The 22,540-nt window shown below is 36.4% G+C and overlaps 1 protein-coding gene across 2 annotated transcripts; it reads right to left on the bottom strand.

The window, feature by feature from the left end:
- Window positions 1–4,633: 4,633 nt before the first annotated feature.
- On the bottom strand, window positions 4,634–9,358 carry LOC124821663 (DnaJ heat shock amino-terminal domain protein). Of its 2 annotated transcripts, XM_047293584.2 has the most exons (3): window positions 9,190–9,358; window positions 8,942–9,105; window positions 4,634–7,299 (listed from the first exon to the last, which is right to left on the bottom strand). In XM_047293584.2, exon 3 carries the CDS (start codon window positions 7,173–7,175, stop codon window positions 5,112–5,114), a length of 2,064 nt encoding a protein of 687 aa, XP_047149540.2. In that variant the 5' UTR covers window positions 7,176–7,299; window positions 8,942–9,105; window positions 9,190–9,358; the 3' UTR covers window positions 4,634–5,111. The 2 variants fall into 2 exon arrangements, with proteins under 2 accessions (XP_047149540.2, XP_047149542.2); XM_047293586.2 differs by lacking the exon at window positions 8,942–9,105.
- Window positions 9,359–22,540: the final 13,182 nt, after the last annotated feature.

Below are 22,540 nucleotides of genomic sequence, written 5' to 3'. Positions count from 1 at the left end.
GGCTACCTAGTTTCTTATGGGGTGAGGCTGTGTTGACAGCCACTTATGTATTAAATTTGTCTCCAACAAAGAGACTTAATGATGTCACACCAGAGGAAGCTTGGTCAGGAGTGAAGCCAGATGTGAAGCATCTGAAAGTGTTTGGGTCCCTATGCTACAAACATGTTCCAGAACAGTTGAGAAAAAAACTGGATGATAGAGGAATTCCATTAGTGATGATTGGGTATCATGTTACAGGAGGATACAAATTGTATGATCCTGCAACAGGTACTGCTTCAGTCAGCAGGGATGTGAAAGTTGATGAAACAGGAGAGTGGCAGTGGAAAGTTACAGAAAAAGAAAACCCAACCATTGAGTTGGAAAGTGAACCTGCAGTAGAACCAGAGGCTTGCAGGAGGAAGGAGAGTGTTAGGAGGTCTTCTCGGGTTACTCAATTACCAACCCATTTGAGAGCCTATGACCTATCATATGATGCAACAATCTCATCATAAGGTAACTTTGTTCACTTTGCCTTAATAGCAGAAGCTGAACCTGTTAATTTTGAGTAGGCAGTGAAGGATGAGAGATGGAACAGGGCTATGCAGGAGGAAATTGGGTCAATTGTGAAGAACCAAACTTGGGAACTGACTGAATTACCTCCTAACAAGAGACCCATAGCTCTAAAATGGATTTATAAGTCTAAAATAAATCCTCAAGGGGTTGTGACTAGATACAAAGCCAAATTGGTGGTTAAAGGATTTTTGCAGCAAGTTGGAATTGATTATGGAGAGGTGTTTGCACCTGTGGCCAGACTGGAGACAGTGAGACTGGTAGTTTCAGTGGCTGTACAAAACAACTGGGCTTTACATCAATTAGATGTAAAGTCTGCTTTTTTGAATGGAGACCTGGAAGAGGAAGTTTATGTGGTTCAACCTCAAGGTTTTGAAGTAAAGAAGCACATTGACAAGGTGTACAAGTTAAAGAAGGCCTTATATGGGCTCAAGCAGGCTCTAAGGGCCTGGAACCAGAAGATAGATGGATTCATGAGCAGCATTGGCTTTGAAAAATGTGTGTCTAAACATGGAGTATATGTTCAGTGTTATGAGAAGAATGACAGGATAGATATGGTAATTGTGTGTCTATATGTAGATGATATGTTGGTTACGGGCAGCAGTGATGAAAAGATTGACAAGTTCAAAGCCCAGATGCTACAGGAGTTTGAGATGAGTGACTTGGGTAAACTTAGTTACTTTCTTGGGATTGAGTTCACTACAACTGATACAGGTATGATGATGCATCAGTCTAGATATGTTAAAGACATGTTAACTAAGTTTAACATGTACCAATGCAACTCTGCTATTACTCCAGCAGAAGTTGGCATAAAACTTGAGAAAGATCCCGAGGAAGAAGTTGTTGACCCTACTGAGTATAGAAGAATGGTTGGGAGCCTAAGGTACTTGTGCAATACAAGGCCTGATATTAGCTACAGTGTGGGTTTGGTCAGCAGATTCATGCAAAATCCTAGAGTGTCTCATCTGAATGCTGTAAAAAGGATTCTAAGGTATCTAAAAGGTACCACTGAATATGGAATTTTGCTACCTAAACATGGATCAGGAGGAGAGGTAAGAGTAATTGCTTACTCAGACTCGGATTGCTGTGGAGACAAGGGTGATAGGAAGAGTACAGCAGGGTATGTTTTCTACTTTGATGGGGCACCTATTTCTTGGAGTTCTACAAAGGAACCTGTTGTAGCTCTGTCTTCATGTGAAGCAGAGTACATTGCGGCATGTGAAGCCACTTGTCAGGCAGCCTGGCTTGACTCACTGATGAAGGAGTTAAAGATTGAAGGGAGAGGGAAGGTCAGACTGCTTGTTGACAACAAGTCAGCCATTGACCTGACTAAGCATCCCACATCTCATGGCAGGAGCAAGCACATTGAGACACGATTTCATTTTATCAGAGAGCAAGTCAGCAAGAAGAAGCTAGAGGTGGTGTTCTGCAGATCTGAAGACCAGATTGCAGACATTCTCACCAAAGCACTGAAAGGGGAACACTTTCTAAAACTTAGAAAGCAGATCGGAGTGGAAAAATTGAAGCTTTCACCGATCAATCGGTGAAAAGGGTTGAAAATTTTGGTTTTCTTGAGAATCATGTTATCTTTGCCGTTTTGTTTAGGAGGAGTGTTAAAAATAAACAAAACAGAAGTGTATTCTGTTACTGCGTGTGCTTTGTGTATAAATAGACTTTGTATCATTCATTTAAAGGATAATAAAATTTTGAAGAGTTATACAGTTTACCTAAGAGCATTTGCAACCTTTTGATCGGTCTGATTTTGAGTGTGGTGGTCCTCCGCCATGTGTAGTGGTGGCAGACTGTTGAAGAGGGCCGAAACCCTAGCATAGCTTCGAGTGCTCCATTCTCTCTCTGTTTCTCGACTTCTCTTTATGAGTTTTGGTTTCTCTCACCAACACGTGCACACATTACATTTAAGGGAGTTAATATCTGAGAGTGGGTTTTTACTTCTCTACCCTTTATTCTAATAGTTTCTTAGTTTCATATCTTTTTCCATCAATTTTTGTTTGTAGAACTTACGCTTTGGTTAGAAGATGTTTAGGGTGAAAAAACCTTTGGATGTGTACTAGGAAACGCTTTGAAAGATTAGAAGAATGTTGGAAGCAAAGCACTATCCATCCATTAGTGACATCCCAAAGGTAACACCAACACAACGTTATCATCAGATACTTCACCTCGCGAGCAATTCCTGAACTAACTTCTTGCCAAACAAAATGCAGCACAGTGCTAATTGCTTAAGTTCCCTTTATGAAAAGTGCAAAACTTTCGTTAATTATTTCTAAACACTCCAGAACATCGTCAAAGTAGAAGTTATAGCCTAAACAAAGAACACAATAACAAAGTGCACTAAATATAAAGATGAACTTTGAATTAAAGGTCAACAAAATTCTTGAATACAAAATTCAGCTAAAATTTTAAAATCAAATATCATAAAATTAAATCAAATCAATTACAAACTTATAAGTCTCGAAATTCATTGGCCACATGACTTAAACGAAAAAGCAATGTTAATTGTTTATGATGAGAACCAAGCCCATGGATTTGAACAAACCCATTGTTGAAGAATTTAATTTCACGATTGAATTTTAAGGGTGTTGTTCCCTCCACCACCACCCCTTACTCCCTTCACCATCTCATTCCTGTTTTACCCCTCTCTTTATTTTTCCATTCCTATTTTACCCTTAGTAAAATTTTAGGGTTAATATTTTTTAACCTCTACCCACTCCAATCCTCTACATGTATGCAGCGACAACTCTTCTTTCTCTTTATCGTTTGTCCCCTCATTGTTTCATTGTGCTCTTCTTCCTCTTTTTCACGTTGCACTTCTTCCTCTCATTCTTTAATTGTGGTCTCAGAGGGTGGTGGACTTTCATTAGCTAGTGTGTTTAGTGAGAGATTGCAAGTGTGTGGTAGAAGCAATTGATCAACCGTGCCAAAATCGGTGTGTGGTGGTGGTGTGGTGGTGCTTGAAGGATCCGTCGTGAAGGTGCGTAATAAACCCTAAAAAAATAAACGTATAATCTTTAAACAGATGAGCATCCCTCAACATCCATTCGTTTAAAGCTACATGTTTATTTTCCAGTTTATTTTTATTAGTTTATTTTTTTATATTAGTTTTGGAGATATTTTAATAATGTAATTTATATGTTTTGATGTATTATTTTTGAATATATTTTGATGTATTTTAATAATGTATTTTTGAAGATATTTATTGTTATTAGTTTATATTTATATTTTTTTTTGTATTTTACAGTTATATATAATTAGTTTTTTGTTTTAATGTTTTTGTATAATATATATTTTTTATATATGGCTTTTGTATTCTTTAATAATTTTATAATTATATAAAAAATTATTTATTAGTTTAATTATATGAAATATATAATTTTATTATATTAATATTTTTGTAATTAAAACAAATGAATGCGGTGAAATTTGGAGGGTGGGAATGTGAAAAGAGAGATAAGGAGAGTTGGGTGGTGGAGCTGAGTGAAAAGTAAAAATGGGTAGAAAGACAAGGTTTGAGTTTAAAGTAAATAAATAGGATTAAAAGTAAAAAAAAAAGTTATTTTTGTAATTAAAATTTTAATACTACAACACCCGAATTTTAATACTACAGACAAAAAAAATATATATTAATAGTGCTGAATTATAGAAAAAAAATGTTTTCAAAATACTTCTTAATACGTCTGCTTAACTCGAAAATATTGACATTTTAGAAAGAAAAAAAAATGACTGGAGAGTAAAAAAATATGATTTAGAAACAATATTTTAAAAAATAAATAAGTAAACAGTGACCGGTACACATTCAATGACAATTTTCAGTTTGTTTTATATAAAACATTACTATATCTATTTTATACTAAAACTTTCAATTTTGGTTAACGAATTGAATTTGATTTTCATACAAGCCCACAGATAAAATCAGAGCGCAAAAAGCCCCTACCCATTAGCATAAACAGATCAAGGGTACCAAGGGTATATAGTTATAATTTTAATCAAGTGAGTTACAAATAAAAGAGAATGCAGCGTTAAACAGATAATAGCTAAAACACTATTTGTATTGGATATAACACTACAATTAGGAAATGAATCAGATGTAATTAAAACTCACGAGTTTATCACACAAGACAGAACATGCACGTCCATAAACTGGAAGAGTAAAGCACCAGGCATAGGACGACATGAAATGCCAGAACTAGTCTATTCATTTTGCTTGCAGAACGATGAATGATAACTGCCATGTCTGGAAATTATACAACAAAAACCGAAAAGCTGTGGATCCCTTCGACCCATATGTAACACCAAAAGTTTACTATAAAATATCTTTGTCAGGCCTTACAAAATGAAAGAGTCGTGAAAGACTGTATTTTCATCAATCTTCATTTTGATTTCTCAAGCCTATTGCATCATCAGTCACACAAACATTTCTATCCTTTGCATTCTTTTTTTTTTCTGTTTACTACCCTCGTTTAACATTTCTGCTCTACAAGGTTTTTATGCATTCTCTGTCCCATTTCACAGCAGGTGAAGCGAGCCTCATTTCTTCCCCATAGATCCTATGCATTATCTGATGTCTCATTAGCTTCTGTGGTTATCTGAAGGAGGTCTAAAGGAGTAGCGGCTGGATCCAACTCTCGACAACCCTTTGGAGCATTCTGAGCTTCTTGGCCAGTCAACAAGCAATTAGGAACCTGATGAGAGAATCGAAACATTTCCTCTTTAAGAATCCTCTTCTCCTGATCACGGTCTGCATGCCTTTGAAACACAGTCCTAAAACCAATTACCTTAACTAGAGGGGTAACTAATATGCCCTGTTCTTCATTGAAATCTTCGAGCACCTCCACCATATCATACTTGTGTATCACTTCATCTGGGGTATGTTCATTCCAATCAGGAGACCAGTTCCTGTAAAGAGCCCAGACTTCCCCCTTTCCAGGAAAGATGCGAACAACACCTCTCGTGCCTTTTGTCCACCTAACCTTGTGAGAGAAAGAATTTAATGATTCAGATATTTCGTGCTTGCCAGTTCTGAAATCCCCACAAGTCTTATAAAAACCAGAGCCCACCCAATCTATTGGGCCCAATTCGCTGTTGCTTCGAGAATTAAGCCAACTGATCCTCATTTTAAATGGCTTTATAGAGATCACCTTGTGAATTCTAGCGTAATATCGAGGCATTCCATCATCATCGTCGTACGCAGCCCACACCTGGTCCTCGGCAAAGGAACTTTCATCTCTGTCCAAATCAAAGTTATGAAAATCAGGGTCTGGAACATTGATGGTAACATAAGCTTGGTCACTTCTGACAGGGAAAGAATCAATGTTTGGATGCCTGTTACCATTGACAGCAGGCTCTCTCAGCTTTTCTGAACCAGTTGTTAATGTGCTTTTCTGTCTCTTATTTTCTTTATCCCTGTTAATCTTAGCTTCAGCCATTGATTTCCATTCTTGAAGTTTCTTACGAATTACATTGCGTGACTTGTCCATCAACATGTTTCGTAATTCAAACATTGACAATTCCCTTGTGCTGTAATGCTTGCCAGGCAGACCTGAAAAACCATAATTCCTTTCTGCTTCCAAGTTAGCCTTTCCTGATTCAGAAAAGCTTCCCAAGCCAGCTGCTCCATGTCCCCCGGTCATATGATTAGCCATGTATCCTTGATAGCCATTAACTCGAATATCATCCGTCCTTCTTTTTTTCATAGGTTTTTCAGCTTTGTGAAAGGAACCCTCTCTCCTTACTTTCTCACTTGCCTGTTGCACAACACTTGCAGCTTGAGCTGCAACAGATGTTGATCCATCTGTGCTACCAAAACCAGCCATTCTATTGTGAGAACCCCACTGAAAGTTTGTATTATTACTTCCAGCATGGTGTTGAGAATTTTGATGTCGTTGTTGATGAGAAGACCAATTTGGTGGCTTAAAAACATTTGGTGGTGGACCCCTCTCTACAGCAACAAAAGCTTCATTACAGTTTGGACATAAAAGGGTGTGATTCAAATAAATCCTGAGATATTCATAATGTGTCCTGCACCGATTGCAGATCGTCCAAAAGGTATCAGCTTTTTTATGTGGAGGAGGAACTGCAGTTGAAGGTGCCCGACCATTATTATTTCCAGTCCTGACATTTGAAGTTACATTCTTCTTTAAATTGTAAAAACCATTTGAACTGGGTGCATCTGATTTAGATCCAACATGGTTGGAAGTATTATGCTGGAATCCTTTCAAACTCCTCTTCTGGTTATATTCGAGTCTCTTGGTCTTATCTGATAACAAACTCCATGCCTCTGAAACCAACTTAAATGCACCCTCTGCACCCAAAGACTTGTTTTTGTCAGGGTGAAGGGTGAGAGCCAGCTTCCTGTATTGCTTCCTGACAGTCTCCTCATCAGCAAAGGGACTCACTCCAAGTATACCATACCAATCCATTTCTCCGCTTACTTTATTGTCAGCAGATATATAAATATCAATTGTTGTCAAGAGCTGGGTAATATCCTCCAAATCAGGATACAGATTTTGAGCCTTGAGAGCAAATTTCTTTGCACCAACATATTCCCTTTCTGAAAATTTCCTCTCTGCTATTTCTTTGGCCCGAACTGCCTCATCTTTGTTGCACTCCATTATCCAGTAGTCTTAATTATCCGTAAGTTACTTCCTCAGGTAATTAAGAGGCAGAGAGATTGAACACGACTACTGGATTTTATATCAGGCCTCCTCTGCTTGAGGAAGCTCCTCAACCATGTACCTGAACCAATGGAGAGAGAAATTGAAAAACAATGACTAAATTTCTTAAGATTTTAGTGTGCGTAGGCAACAATTATAAGTAAACCAACTCTTCAAAGTACAGATGAAAAATACATATTCAAAACTATTAATGACAAAAGCTGAAGTTTATAGTGTCAACATTTTATAAAGAGTTTCCGTTTTAAATAATTAGACGTGTGATCAGTTACATTGCACTGCATAGGAAACCTTTATCATCATCTGTATGGAACAACCTAAGTGTCATTAATGTCTAGGGAAAATTATAAGATTATTTAGTAGGTCAACATAAATTCAAAGAAGAAATAAGAATGATAAGACTCGTCTCTTGCTTGTACCTTAAATCCTAATATTCACAGGTATGGACATATTCACTGATCAGGCCTATTGACTAAACACGCCAATATTACAGTGTGATTTAATGGATTGAAAGAAATTATGTGGGAGTAACATTTGCTAATGTCAACATTTGTTTACTATCGGGCAGTCCTGGGTAATTGGGTATCAAGAAACTGGATAATTGTATTTTCCTCACTTACAACATTAAGCGAGGATATCATAAAACATACATGGTAGTGACTGATACAGTTACAAAGCCCGATTAAGTAATCAAGTAGCCTAAATTGAAGAGCAGAGAAGGTAATGTGTTAGACATATTAGTGCGACACCAACAGAGGAAAATATGATACTAAGTTGGTTACGGTAGTTAGGCCAAAAGCAGAAATCATAGAGATGAGGAGGGTAAAATGCATGGCTTACAATCGCATGAAAATGGGAAGAGGGAGACGACAAAGAACATTGGAGGAAGTTGTTAAAAGGAATCTCGTGTGAAAAACATATCAAAGGATCGGGTCTTGAATTGAGCCAAATGGTGTCATGCGATTCATGTAGTGGACTTCAGCTACTAGGCATTTGTTTATCTTATATGGCAACAAGACAACCCACATAGACAAAAAAAAAATCCAACTCAAACACTTAAACAGAATCCGTCCAAGTGTAACCAAAATAAATTTTCGAAACTTGGTTCTCCGTCATTCTAAGTTGTTCACTGACACTGAAATTTAGACCGAACTCAACACACTCGTCAGCAGGTCTTAGTTTATAATATTCTAAATAGTTTTTCCAGTTCTAAAAAACGAAGATGGGGACAGATCTACACGAAAGCGAACTACAAACGGCCACAAATCATATAAAATATTACTAGTTAACCCAACCAAAACCTAAACTAACAGCTGCCGTTCCAGTTCCGGTCCCATCGCACCTACAAGAGGAAGGCCAATCCCTTCCACCAAGGAGCCATTCATTTGCAAACTCAACACAACACAACGAATAACTGAGAATTACCTTATCTGATTTCCCACTTCAAACAAAGACAGGGAAAAACCAATACCGCGTTTCACAAATTGTGTACCCAGCATGAAGAAATCACAAGTAAAATTTACAAGTAAAAATTGGAAGCATCAAGTCCATCCCAAAACCCCCGAGAAATGGAATTAAAACGCGAAAGTCACGGAACTCGAGAAAATACGGAAAATTAAGAAGTGAAACTGACGCGAAGACTTAAGAAGTGGAAGAAGTAAAAGGAGGAGGTAAAAGAAGAGAGGGGAAAATGTTGGGAGGCGAACCTGTATTTGTTTTTTGGGAGAAGGAAATTCAAAGTGAAGCGAATCCCGCCACGGATCTACAGGAGCAGCGCATTTGAAAAGAGGAGGCAACGGTCGAAATTGACGGAGGAGAAAATCTGGAATTTGAGGTGGAAACCCTAGGTGGAAGGTCGGGCGTGGCGAATCTAGGGGAATTGAAAAGCGGAGAAAAAAGCGGTGAGGCGTTGGCGCAGTGAGGAAGAAGAGGAGTGAGGTGTGAGTGAAATTACCTGATTGGCGATGTGAGGAGAGAGTAGAGGGGTGTGACGTTTCAGGAATTTGAATCTGAGAAGACCGTCACCATGTACAATGACCCATCTGTCAAAGCCCTCAACAACTGTGAAGAATCTAATTTCCCCCAATTTACTACTCAGAAAATGGAACCCCCGTGTTTAGCTGGTTAATACTTTTTTTTCCTTTTTTATTTTCCTTTTATTCTTCATCTATATACACTTTTTTATAACACACTGGGACCCACATAACTTAACCACGGTTAGCTTTTAACTCAACTGGAATTGGATTTGCAACTTACGGCCATGAGGATTATCATTAGTTTATTCTTATTTAGAATATTTGTGTTTTTTTTTATGTGATTGAAGTATGAAAGCATCAATTATTCTCCATAAAATGTTAAAGATTCAACCTATAATTCGATATATACAAGTATATTACTATCTAATTGAAATTAAATACAATTTTAAATTATTAATTTTTTTTTAGACTATCTTTAAGATAATTTTCTACGTAGAAGGATTAGAGAGTATGGATATATAAAAACGGTTTGTGTTCATTTGTGCTTATTTGAGAATGTAAATTAGTGGGATGATGGCTTGATCCAATTTTACTTGAAGCAAGAAGATTAAAGGGTATTGAATGTGTTTTTATAATAACGTTCTTGAACTCGTTCACGTTAAGAAGCCTGTTCACATAAAAGAAAGGTGTTACACGTCCATGGTAGTCATGGCAGCGTCATGGTAGTTGTGGAATGTATGGAGCTACCAAACACGCGAGGTTTTAGGTGAAAAATAGGCTTGTGTGGACGTTGGAATGTTGGGAAATCAGTTCTTGGTTTTTTGGAACTAACTCTTTAAATGGTTGAAATTGATTCCTTGAAGCTTGCATGTGTTTGGGAATCGATTCTCGTATGTCCAAAACCGATTCCAAGTTCATTTATATATGTTGGTATTACTAGATATTTGTATATGTTTGTAAATGCGGGTCAATCTTATGTGGGTTAGCGGGATCGAAACCCCAACTCGTCCCGCGCTTTCATTGCGGACCTATAGGCTAACTCGTATCGCATTGCCACCCCTAGTGATAGTGAACCTGGCTGGCCCGATCACACTTTTATGATGAAGATGACAAGCCAAAGTTTTCATTTTACTGGACAAACAACCCTTTTAGGTATAAGGAGTGACATAAGGACATTTTTTCAAAAAAGATAGGAGGGTTGTTCGAATCCTATAGAAGTTTCCTTGTAAATTACCTATAAAAAACATTATTAGGGTGTATTTGTTCACCCAACTAGTAATTGATTTGCAAGGTAAGGCAAAAATTTTATGTAACTTGATAATTCTAAGCTGATATGAAAATTTTGTGGTGTTTGTTAAGGTAGGGATGAATTAAGATATGTTTTTGTAAATTGAGGAACCAACTGGTCGAGGAGGTGAGAAAGCTTAGAGAGGCCTCGGTCCCCAACCTAAGAGGTCTGGTGGGGGACACTCATCAGCCATAGAGCAATAAAAAGAGGATGGTGTTGTCCAAGTAACAAGGTGTCTACAAGGATTGGAAGAAGTTAAGGATTGAGCTCCTTGCCATATGTGGTAGCTCTGGTTCTGGGAGCAAGCCTGCCAAATTGGGCGGTAGGAAGGTCCCTTTATTACTATGTGCAAATGGGTGTAGATAAAACTGAAGGAAAATGAGTTGAAGGTGATTAAAGAGATTGAGTCAACCATATTGATATGTGCACTTTTAGAATTCCTAAGTCGATCTTTGGTGTTTGGCTGCAAAGTATCTAACTTGCTATAAAAGGAGTTGGTCGACAAGAAGAAGATTAAAATGACCGAGTTTGCCAATCTGCAAAAGAGTTATGAGGACAATAAAAATGCATGGGTTGAGGAAAAAAGGCCCCTTAAGAAGAACGTAAAGCAGTTAAAACCTTGGAAAACAAATAGATTCTAAGAAGAAAGCTATAAATAAAGAAAAGGAGCTGAAGATGGAAAACGATGTTTTGAAAAAGGAAATTGTTGATGAGAAGGAGGCCCGGGCAAAGGCCAACATGGTTGTTTTGCCAAAGTTTATAATAACTGAGCATATCAACAACGACTTCAATATGGCAATTAGGTAGATAAAGTTCTTATATTAAGAGGTTTCTTCTAAGGATGTAAGATTTGACGTGATAAAGACATTTTCGAGGTTCGTATGATGGATGTTGATGAGATAACGACTGCCAGAGCAGATAAGATGACTATAGTTGAAGATGTCATTGATGATGATGCATTCGGAGAAGAGAGTGCTAGAGTAAGCTCCTCTGTTTTTGTTGATCCCGTGAAGGAAGATGAGGAGATTTTCGACCCTGAAGATGGAGTCGACTAGTAGATGATAAAAATTGTATTTTTTTGGTAGTTTGTTGTTTGTCTCTCTTTCTTTACGACCGAATATATTAAGACCGAAAGTCGTATAAACATTGTCCATCATGGATTAACACAAATGAACAACACTTTTTGAACAACATTTTTTGCCATCCTTTTGTCTACTTTGGTTGATTTTCATAACTTGTAATTTCTCTAAACTGAATGGGATAGCAGATATATGTAAGATTGAGAAGTGTGTTCCTTATTGTCATGAAATTTTCATGCCAAATTGGATAGTTTTAAACTTGGGATATTGTGTTAAAGGTTTAACCAGGATTGCCTAAGTAGGTGGCAGGGAACTACATGAAAGATTCAATCAAGACCGCCTATGTATGCGACAGGTAACAACATGAAAGATTCAACCAACAATACCTAGTTAGGCAGTAGGGAACTTCTTGACTACCTGTAAAATATTGAGAATGTAAGGTAGTCTAATCATGAAGGTAGAAAACTCTTTATTTTATTGATCAAGTGCCTTATTAAAGCATTCATGACCAAAACCCTCCTTAGAGAAAAAGACCGAGTAAGGAAATAGTACACTTAGAGTTACACTTAGTCATTTATCTACAAGTTTCTAGCTAAAGTAAAATTTAAAATGGGTTACATTTCAAGTATTGGGTACAGGCAATCCTGAACAATAATCTAGCTTATAGGCACCCTTGCTAACATCTTCAACTATGTGAAGTGGCCCTTCCTAATTAACAAAGAACTTGTTGTCACTTTTTCTGGCATTGTTGGTCATTTTCCATACTAGGTCACCCCTTCTAAAGCTCCTAGGTTTCAACTAGGAGTTATATCTTCTAGCCACCTTCTGCTTTGTAGTTGTCTCACATATTTGAGCCTTTTCTCGTTTTGACTAGCAAGTCTAGGCTAGTACCAAAACAATTTTGATTCACTACAAGAAAAATCATTATTGCTTACTGTAAATATTTGTAGGTAAGTCACAAAATTTGTAGGTAAAGTAGTTTTACCTACGGACAAAAAATATGTAGGTAAATTAGTCGTGGCTAACATTACTTACGGATAAATTCATAGGTAACATGTTTGTTAGCTTTAATAACAATGTTTTTTTCTACAACGCTTATGCAATCATGGACATTGAAGTTTATCATAAAAGTTCATAATATTAATGCATTGTAGAGAATTTATATAATATCTAATAATCAATCATTGAAGTAAATGATTTAAACATACAATAGGTTTAATAATGTTAAAAATCCAAACATTATGATGACAATCTCCCTGAGAGCTTAAAACATGGGTTCATGGATAAGTCCAACTTTAGTTTCCTCGTTTTAAAATATAGAAATAATGCATGTCGAGTTCTCATGTTGTCTGTCGAGCTTCCATGTTGTTTGTTGAGTTGGTTATACTACAAACTAAGCTCTCATGCTGCCTGTTGAGCTTCCATGATGCATGTTGAGCTGGTTATAATGCTAACCAAGCTTCCTAGCTAACTGTCTAGCTATCATACTGGCAGTCAAGCTCTTATGATGCTAGTCAAGTTGTATGCTAAGATGTCGAGCTTTTATAACCGCTATAATGTTTATCTATGTTGTCGATATTCGCAATGCCTCAACCCATTTTCTTTTTCATAGCCATCTTAACAATTCCTAACACCATCATCACTTTCAATTTTTCTTGCACACACAAAACCAATCCACAACCATCAACCCAAAGAATATCATCCCCAATTCACACCTTACAAAACAAAGTAGAAGCAAAGGAATGAAGAGAGGAGGTGATATTGAAGGGAAAATGAGAGAAACCCCTCAAGTCTCTCATGAAGAAGGTGGAGGACAAAGAACCATGACTAATGAAAACGAACGCTTCGATCATGACCAGCATTAACGACAATTACTTTGGCCGAATGGTAGTGTGCAATTGCAACTCATTATTGAGGCTTAAGGCTCGTAAAGATGAATAAAGAAGAGAATATAGGGTTTAAGTACAAAATAAATCATTCATGCTTGAGTTATAGGATCTAGGGTTTTATACCTTCTTCAATTTGGGAGTCTATCCTAACCTTCGAAAGCCTCACTAAAGGCGAGAAGACACGGTGGTGGTCGCGAGATGAGAGTTTTGTGACGTAGCGACAAGGGTTCCATGGTCCCGAGATGAAAGCTCCAAAAGTCAAGAAACCTGCACCAAGCTCGAGTGGAGGTGGTTCTTCATGTGAAGAAGGAGGCAACAAACGAACCAATGGAGAGGAGAGAAGGCAACGTGGTGGAGGCTAGGGTTTTGACGTCATCATTGAAACAATGGTTTTTTTTTAGGTGTGCACGTTAGAGAATCAACGAAGATTAGGCTGGATATAAGTGCAAGATCTTCTTCTTCTTCTCTAAGATTTGAGGGGGTGACCTTTTTATTTTCGAGAGTGAGCTTCTTTTTCCATTTCGAGTGAGTGAGCACGAGTGCAAAAATTTTAAGAGAGTGAAGAGCGTTAAACTTTAGTTTCAATTTTTAGGCTTAATACCTCTTTTGGTCCCTCTGATGGACAAATTTGTAAGCACCAAAATATGATGTCACAAACTTGTTTCACAATCGGCAAGTATGACCGAATCGTTTCAAGTAATAAACTTGGTAAGACCAAGTATCGTTCTCCCAAAGGACTCACGGCCTAGTTTAGTTATGTGATTTGTTGATTAGCTAAGACTTAAGAACACAATAATTGAAGTTTAATATGCAAAGACGAAAATTAAATATGTATGCATGAATTGATCAATGACAAAGACAAAAGATAAACACTTTCAAGGAAATATATGAATGAATATGTTGTTGGGGGTCAATTTCATCTCATCCACTCTCATATATTTTAGGAATTCAACATTCAAATCATCATTGTTAATGCCACTCTCTAATGTACCATTCTAGATGGCTTCTCCCTAATCAAATAGTTCATACAATTCCTAGCATTCCTAATGATTAGTTCATGAGTGCAGGAGCTTAAAGGCAACCAATATAATATTGTCAGTATAATATTGGGAGAAATTCCCCGGATCTAGATTTCCCCGTACGTGTCCGTATCAACAAAACCAATAATCATGCATTAGAATGAGTTAAACAATGCAAGCATTGAGCAAAGAGGAAAAACCCTAACTAATGATGAAAGAAAGCATATGTCTTAATTCAAAGATGTACTCAACAAATCCATATATGAGAGCTTCAAGAGATTACTTTGATTCCCCAACAAACATACAAGGTTTAGTTCACCATATTCATGGTGAACCTAGATGAATAACAATGAAAGTATGAAAGAATAAACCCAATAAAGTGGAAGAGGTAGCCTGAGCATCCAAGATCCTCCTTCAAAGGGGTGAAAGAGAGAGTGTTTGCCTCGTTTCTGCCAAAGATGCTAACTATAGGACGTGCAAGCCCTTATATACTAATCTAGAGTTACAAAAGATTACAAAAGTCCAAGCCCAAAAAGTGCCGCTCAGCGGTATTTACCGCTCAGCGGTGATTGCGCGTCTTCTTTCTTCCCCTCAGCGGCCATTTTGCCCCTCAGCGGTTCCAACGTCACCTCTTGAGTGCCGCTCAGCGGTAGTTTGCTGCTGAGCGGTGCCTTCGACTTCTCCTTTTTGCACTCTTTCTTGTCTTTTCTAATGTCCTCTCTCTTATTCTTCACTTCTTTCACCAAATTCACCTCAAAATCTGCACAAAAACACTTAAATCAAGCATAAACCTGTCCAGCTCTCTTATTTCTGAAAATATAAACAAAAGGCATGATTTCAAGCTAGTTTCTAAGTCTAAAGGTTGCTTTTAGTATCAACTTTAAGCATGAAAATAACAGTTTTTCAACTGTTATCACCCTCGAAAGAGGAAAAATGTTCAAAGTGGTCCTACCTTTTTAAAAAAGTTGGAAACGGTCCCAAGTTGTGAAAAAATAGGTCAAGTTAATCCTTTTTGCTCACGGCGTAAAAATTGTAACGGTGCATATGCCCCCCTGGACAAAACATAATGACTTGTCTAGTTCTTGTCATTGTGTGACACTGTGAGGTTAAATGACATGTCAATTTTGAATTTTTAAAATTAAATTTAATGATGTGGAAATGTTTTAACATAAGGTTAAAAGAAAAGAGATTTAAGTTAGAATCAACTCGCGTTTGGGTTTAAAGAATCTAGTGAGAGTGGTGTTGAAATTGGGATCGTGGTGGTTCGTTGAAGGTGCAATTTCAAGAGTGTAGCTGAGGTTAGTGTTTTTCTTGGTATAGTTTTGTGATTCCTATCTCGCCACAACCACTTTCCTCGCCTTAATGGTGGTGCAGAAAGCAAATGGCCATGTCTAAGGGTTTTGAGACCCACGCGAGAGAAGAACCAACGAGAAACGAGATGTGAAAAACAAATTGGAGATTTATCGATTTAGGGTTTATCCAATTTCGAATAAGGGTTTTTGATTGAGGTTCTTCTGCGGTGGCACCAGAAAAGAAGAAGGACACTAGAAAATTGGGGATTTTCCTTAGGGTTCCAAAATTGGGGCTTTTCCCAAATTAGGGTTTCTTAACAAATGTAATCAGGATTTTCATATGTTATAAAAGGAAATACTTTATTGGGTTTTAATTTCCTTTTTTAATCAAACTATAATCATTCTTTTGTTGTTTGCTTCCTGCTTGTATCATTCAACCTGTGTAAACCACTGTTTCAAGTCAAGAAAGTGGTACCACTTTCATAAGCCACTGTCAACCACTGTAATAAGAGCTAAAGGACTATGAACCTTAAGCACGAACAAGGGAACAATGGATCAAAATTCATTATAGATATACAATTTGTAATCAATTAAAGAACCCCAAATTTGGTTCATGTTATCTCACCCATAGGAAGAAGTCATTCCTATCTCGCCACAACCACATTCCTCACCTCAGTGACCAAGTTGCAGGAACCCAAACCCTAACCCCTCTTTTTTTAACATTTACTAAAACATTGCCACGTAATCAATTTTTTTGTTCTAATTTTAATTTTACACGTCATTTAACCTCACACTGCCACACAATGAAAAAAACTGGACATTTCATTATGTTGTGTCCAGGGAGACACTTGCACCGTTACATTTTTGATGTTGTAAGCAAAAAGAATTAACTTGACCCGTTTTTTCACAACCTGAGACCATTTTCAACTTTTTTAAAAAGGTAGGACCACTTTGAACATTATCCCTCTTTCGAAGGACCAAAAGAGGTATTAAGCCTAATTTTTAATAATTAACTATTTCCAAATCCGTATGCAAAAATCAGTTGGTAATTTTTCTTACTTACTTACAAATCTTGTATTATTATCTATATATAATATCCTTTGCAAAAGTTCTCGTTCTAATGTGCCAACTCTACATATGGATTTTACATCCAGAAAATCAATGGAAAACATTTTTTGCATTACCTACAAAAAATATTGTATGTAACTCAACTTTAAGTATCCATAGGTAAAATTTGTATATAATACCTATTTTACCTATGGATCCAAAATTGTATATAACTATATGTAGGTAACTCAATATTTTCTTGTAGTAATTGCACTCTTCGTCATATTGTTACCACTGCAAAGATGACTCTCCAATCTCCACAGGAATCATGTCATATTGTTACCACTGCAAAGATGACTCTCCAATCTCCACAGGAATCATGACATCAGTGTCCTATATCAAGCTTAAGAGTGTTTCTTTGGTTGAAGACTAGGGAGTGCACCTATATGCTCACAATACTTCTAATAAGTCTTTTGGCCACCTTCCTTTGGTTGAATCCAATCTTTTCTTTAACTCCACCAAGATGACTTTGTTGGTGGCCTCAACTTGGTCGTTACATTGGGGTGTTCCACTAAACTAGTAGTGTGCTTGATGTCGAGACCAATATAAAACTTGGTTATCTCTTTGTCTATAAATTATCATCCATTATTGGTGATGATAGTATGCAGCACACCATACCAACATACTATGTTCTTCCCAACAGTTTTCCACTTGATGAAGTAATCAATGCAGACTAGTAGGAATTTAACTTAGCCTTTGCCTGACACAAAAGGATCGAGAATATACATTCCCCTTTTCGCAAAAGGCCATGGGAAGAAGATATGGTGTAGTTCCTCTTGTTTGTCGTGTGTGATGTTTCCATGCTTTTGACACGGTATGCATTTTTTAACATAATCAACATAATATGCCTTCCTAATTGGCTAAAAGTATTTGGCTCACAAGATTCGTGCTACCACGGTTCTCGCCCAAAATGGTACCCACAAATATCTTCATGTGTCCTTCATATTATGTACTCGGCTTGCTCTAGAGTAACACATTTCAACAAAGGCCCATTATAGCCTATTCTAAACAGATCATCCCCCATTAGCGTGTAGTAGGTGAATTTCCTTACCCAGCCTTTGTCCTTTCTTTCGGGTGTCCCTCAAGTCTTGAGGTAGTGGAAATAAGGTGTCATTCATGTTGCTTTTTCAATGCTAACCTGCATGCACTTGTCCATTTTGTTCGTCGATGGTTACGATAATATTTATTGTAGTAACGACTTGTATCACCCCTTCTTTTAGTACTCGTCAACTTAGAGAGCACATCGAGTCTCATATTGTCTCCTCTAAAGATATGCTCAGGCTACACCTTGACAAAGGTGTCGATCATGTTTCTGATGAGGTGGTAATACTACAATAGAGGGCATCATTTACTTGATAGTCTTCAGTAAGGTTACCAATAGTAAGTCGATAATCATTCCGGCATATGATCTTGTTTGTTCCTACTTCTTTTCCTAGGATGAGATCGACTATGATGACTTCATACTCAGTCTAATTGTTTGATGTCTTGAAGTTGAAATGCAACGACTTTTTTATCAGCACGTCATTTAGTCCTTAGAGGACTATACCGGCTCCTAGCCCCTTTGGATGAGAAAATTCATCTACGTATAAAGTCACCCACTCGTTGTCAAATACACAGTCACCTTATAAATCACTAGTAAAGTTTGCTAAGCATTGGGCCTTTATAGTCCCCCTTGGCTCGTACTGGATAAAGAACTCTAATAACTTCATAAACCACGTCAACATTCTTCCTGCGAGATCCACTTTCTGCAAAATTTTATGTATTAGGTATTGGAAGTAAGGTCACAATCTTCTTGTTGTAGTAACAAGAGAGAAAGCCATGTTCTCCATCATTTGATATTTGGGTTCAGCATCCTGGAAGGGTTCTACGTATGAAGTATATAGGTTTTTGCTCATGATCAATTTCTTAGACAAGGGCGATACTGACGACATCCTTAGTGGCTGCAATGTAGACTAAGATAGGTTGGGTAGTATCCAGTTTGCACAAGATGGGGGGTGATGCAAAAACATGCTTGAGCTACTTGAACCTCTTTCGACATTTGCTATCCCAGACAAACTTGGTTGACTTCTTTAATAGTCTGATGATTAGATGAGTTTTGTTTAATAATCGAGGAAGAAATCAATAAATGGATGTCAACCTTCCAATGAGGCATTATACCTCCTTAACATTCTTTGGACTCCTCATATCAATGACTGGTTAACATTTTTTAGGGTTTGCCTCTATCCCTCTGGACATGAATTCCAGGAACTTGTCGCCATATACCCCAAACACACATTTCTTTGGGTTTAATCGTAAGTTATATGCACGCAGGGCAGGGCTAAGATTAATTTAGACATATTTTGTGAATGCTGAGCTACGGTGAGCGACTAAACCATTATGTCATTTATGTACACTTAAACACTCTTGCCGAGTAGGTGTTTAAACACCTTGTCAATAAGTCTTTGGTATGTTGCCCCAATATTTTTTAGGCCAAAAGACACAACCTCATAGTAGTAGTTGGCATCTTTTGTAATGAAGGCGATCTTCATCTTGTTACCATCAACCATGAGAATCTAGTTGTAACCTAAGTAGGCATATAGGAAGCTTAAAAAGTAGAGGTTAACCACTCCATCTACCAATTGGTCAATGATGGGTAAGAGGTAGGCATCTTTAGGGCATGCCTTGTTAGGTTCCGTGTAGTCCACACACATTCATCATTTGCCATTGGTCTTCTTTCCATTGGCCTATTATTTTTTCTCCTTCTTTGCCTATTTCCTCTCTTATCTTCATATTCTTATCCTCCTGTAAGGAAAACATTTTGGTTTCCCCAACCGATTCTATCCTTGCATAATTGCCTATTATGAGGTCAAGGTTGTCACTTTTTATGATTGTGTCAACTACTCTTGGTTGTTTGACATTGTTGGTATTGAGTGGGGGAGGAACTAGAGCTAAAGGCTAGCAATGTAACATTCTCAAGTCGTCTTTTGGTCATAGTGAACAATGATAATATTCCTTGACGAGGACGACAACTTCATAGCGAGGTGGGGGTGGACACCATGCCACATAGCAGGTTAAGTGACGGTAACCGAACAAAATGTTATAAGACGTGCTTGTGTCTATGATCATGTACCGTTTGTCAAATTGTCTTCTCCAAAGGTGGTATGGAGGTCGATATAGTCTTTGGTGGACACCTTTTCTCCAAAAAAAAGTCATACACGGGGTTTTCGGAAGGGGTTATCGTTTCTTCTAACAACTCTATTTTCTTGTAGGTCTTCTTATATAGTATTTAATAAACTACTCTAATAGACTAGGACTTTTTTGACAGTGAAGTTTTCCACTTCCAGTATTATGACCATAGAGTCGTCTTGATTCAGATCTACCCCTTGAAAGTAGTAACAGTAGCAATAACAATAGTTAGTAGTATTTTTATATATTTTAAAAAATATATATAACTATATAAAATTAAGATTAATATTTCTTTCCCAAATTTATCTAATCACTTGATTTTAAAAAAGAAATTTTCAAATAAAATTCATTAGCCATGGGTAATTAAATATACTAGCCACTGCATATGAGTATTCATTAAGATATTATCCACATATATGGACAAGTGTGAATTTATTTGTAAAAATCTATATTACCCTGTTTGAGAACATTGTAGGGTGATAAATGCTCTTAGTCAATTCTTCATGAGTTAGAATCCTTCCTGGAGCATATTCCTTTGGATTTGAAAGACGGACCTAAATGTCATCCCCAAATCCAACCTGCCACCAGCCCGTTTCAAATAAACTGCTTTCATTCCACGCCGAATCAGTTTCGTAGACACGAACGATGTAGCAGGAAAAACAGTTAAATAATTTGCCTATGTAAATCTTAAATGGAAGTGAGATTTATTTTATTAATAAACATTATGAATAATTTCAAATGTTACATTAAAGTATACAAAATATACTATATAGCTTAAGGGTACTGTGGCGTAAAAAGAAAACTTGATTTAGTACGTATTGAACAAATATGATTAATCAATATGCTTTGAATGCTACAGGAATAGCTTTATTTCATCCAATAATCACCATTTAATTTGGGAGTTGATACTTTTAATAGGTAGCTTAATATCACCAAATCAAATCAAAGGCTGACAAAAAAAGGAAACATGACCAAATCAAGTGAAACAATGCCAATCATTCATGAATTTGAAATATAAAAGTCATTAGTTGAACAGGTAGTTTCTTATTGGTTTAATTAGTTAAAAAACCTGCAACTTTTTTCTCCCTCTCTTATGCTCCTCTACTCCTCTAGATCCATTTGTTTCTCTCTCTTCTTTCCACCCATCACTTTTATAAAAACTGTGAATTTAGACTAAAGTTTGCTATTAAAATTTTGACTCTAGCCTTTCTGATATCGAGATTTTAAGACAATATGAAATAGACAAATAAATAAAAATATGCACACATAGAGTCCTAAAGGAAAATTTCAACTTTACTTGATAAATTTACTTGGTAAGTTTAAATTGGTGAGCTTGCCAGTTCCAATATGTACCATAAATTGTGATCATGAATTATTTTTAATTATATAACATCCTACAATTATACTATAATATTTTTCTATACAATATTTTAATTATATTATTAAATAATATAATTTTTTATTTTGAATATATATATATATATATATATATATATATATATATATATATATATAGAGTTAATTTTCACATATTTAAGATCTATATTAAAAAATAAGTTTAAAAAACAATGATATTTTCTTTTGAAAAATAACCATTAAGGAAAGGTAATCAATAAATATTGTTTTGAGCGAACTCATCCCATAATTGGTTTTGTAACTAGTTCTCTGAACTTTAATACAAATTTGTGGTTTAACATTATCAAATTGTCATACTAGTTCGGATATCGAGTCACTTCAAACACATGCACAATTTCTCTTTTGTAGCCGTTTAATAACAATCTATTTTCATCTTCGCTCCACCGTCCAAAGGTGTATCTGCCTAAATGTACAGTAATTGTGATCATCTATATCTTAACTTTGACCTGTATTTATAGTTTTTGACATGGGCTTGAGATTAGTGAAATCTTAATCTCGGCTCAATCTCAGCCCAATACCTCTAATTATCATTTACCTTAAATCTTGCAAAGAAAACATATTTATTAAATTCGGCCGAACATCCCTTATGATGTCCGCTCGATCTTACCTACTGACTCGGTCGTTCCCTTGCTGCTTCCACTTCTCCAGAGTCGTCCGAGTTGGTCGATGTGAGATATTATGTTGGGTCGTCCGTCACACACGGTACAATTACCATCCTCGTTATTCTTATCTTGTTTTCGTGAAAAATTAATACACCAGTTGATATTGCTTAAATGTTTGTTTATCTTTTCTTATATTATTTTTTTTTCTTAAATGTCATTTTAGTTATTTTTTAATATAATCTTTCAATATTATCATTTGTTTTCAATTACGACCTTATCATTTTATATTTTCAAGTAACATTAAATTAATATCATAATTTAATTACCGAATCACACTATTTAAAAAATACATGTAAAGTAAAATAAACACAACAGTTTCATTTTATTTATAAATAAAAATATATAAGTAAAATTTAAAATTTACAAAATAACAATGAATAATTTTTTTAAGAAAATTAAAAACCAATAACTT

Source organism: Vigna umbellata, chromosome 2, assembly GCF_029865625.1.
Source record: "Vigna umbellata cultivar VRB3 chromosome 2, Vumbellata_1.0, whole genome shotgun sequence".
In the NCBI taxonomy this organism is placed as follows: domain Eukaryota; kingdom Viridiplantae; phylum Streptophyta; class Magnoliopsida; order Fabales; family Fabaceae; genus Vigna; species Vigna umbellata.
This window is presented reverse-complemented; position numbering and strand designations above follow the sequence as displayed.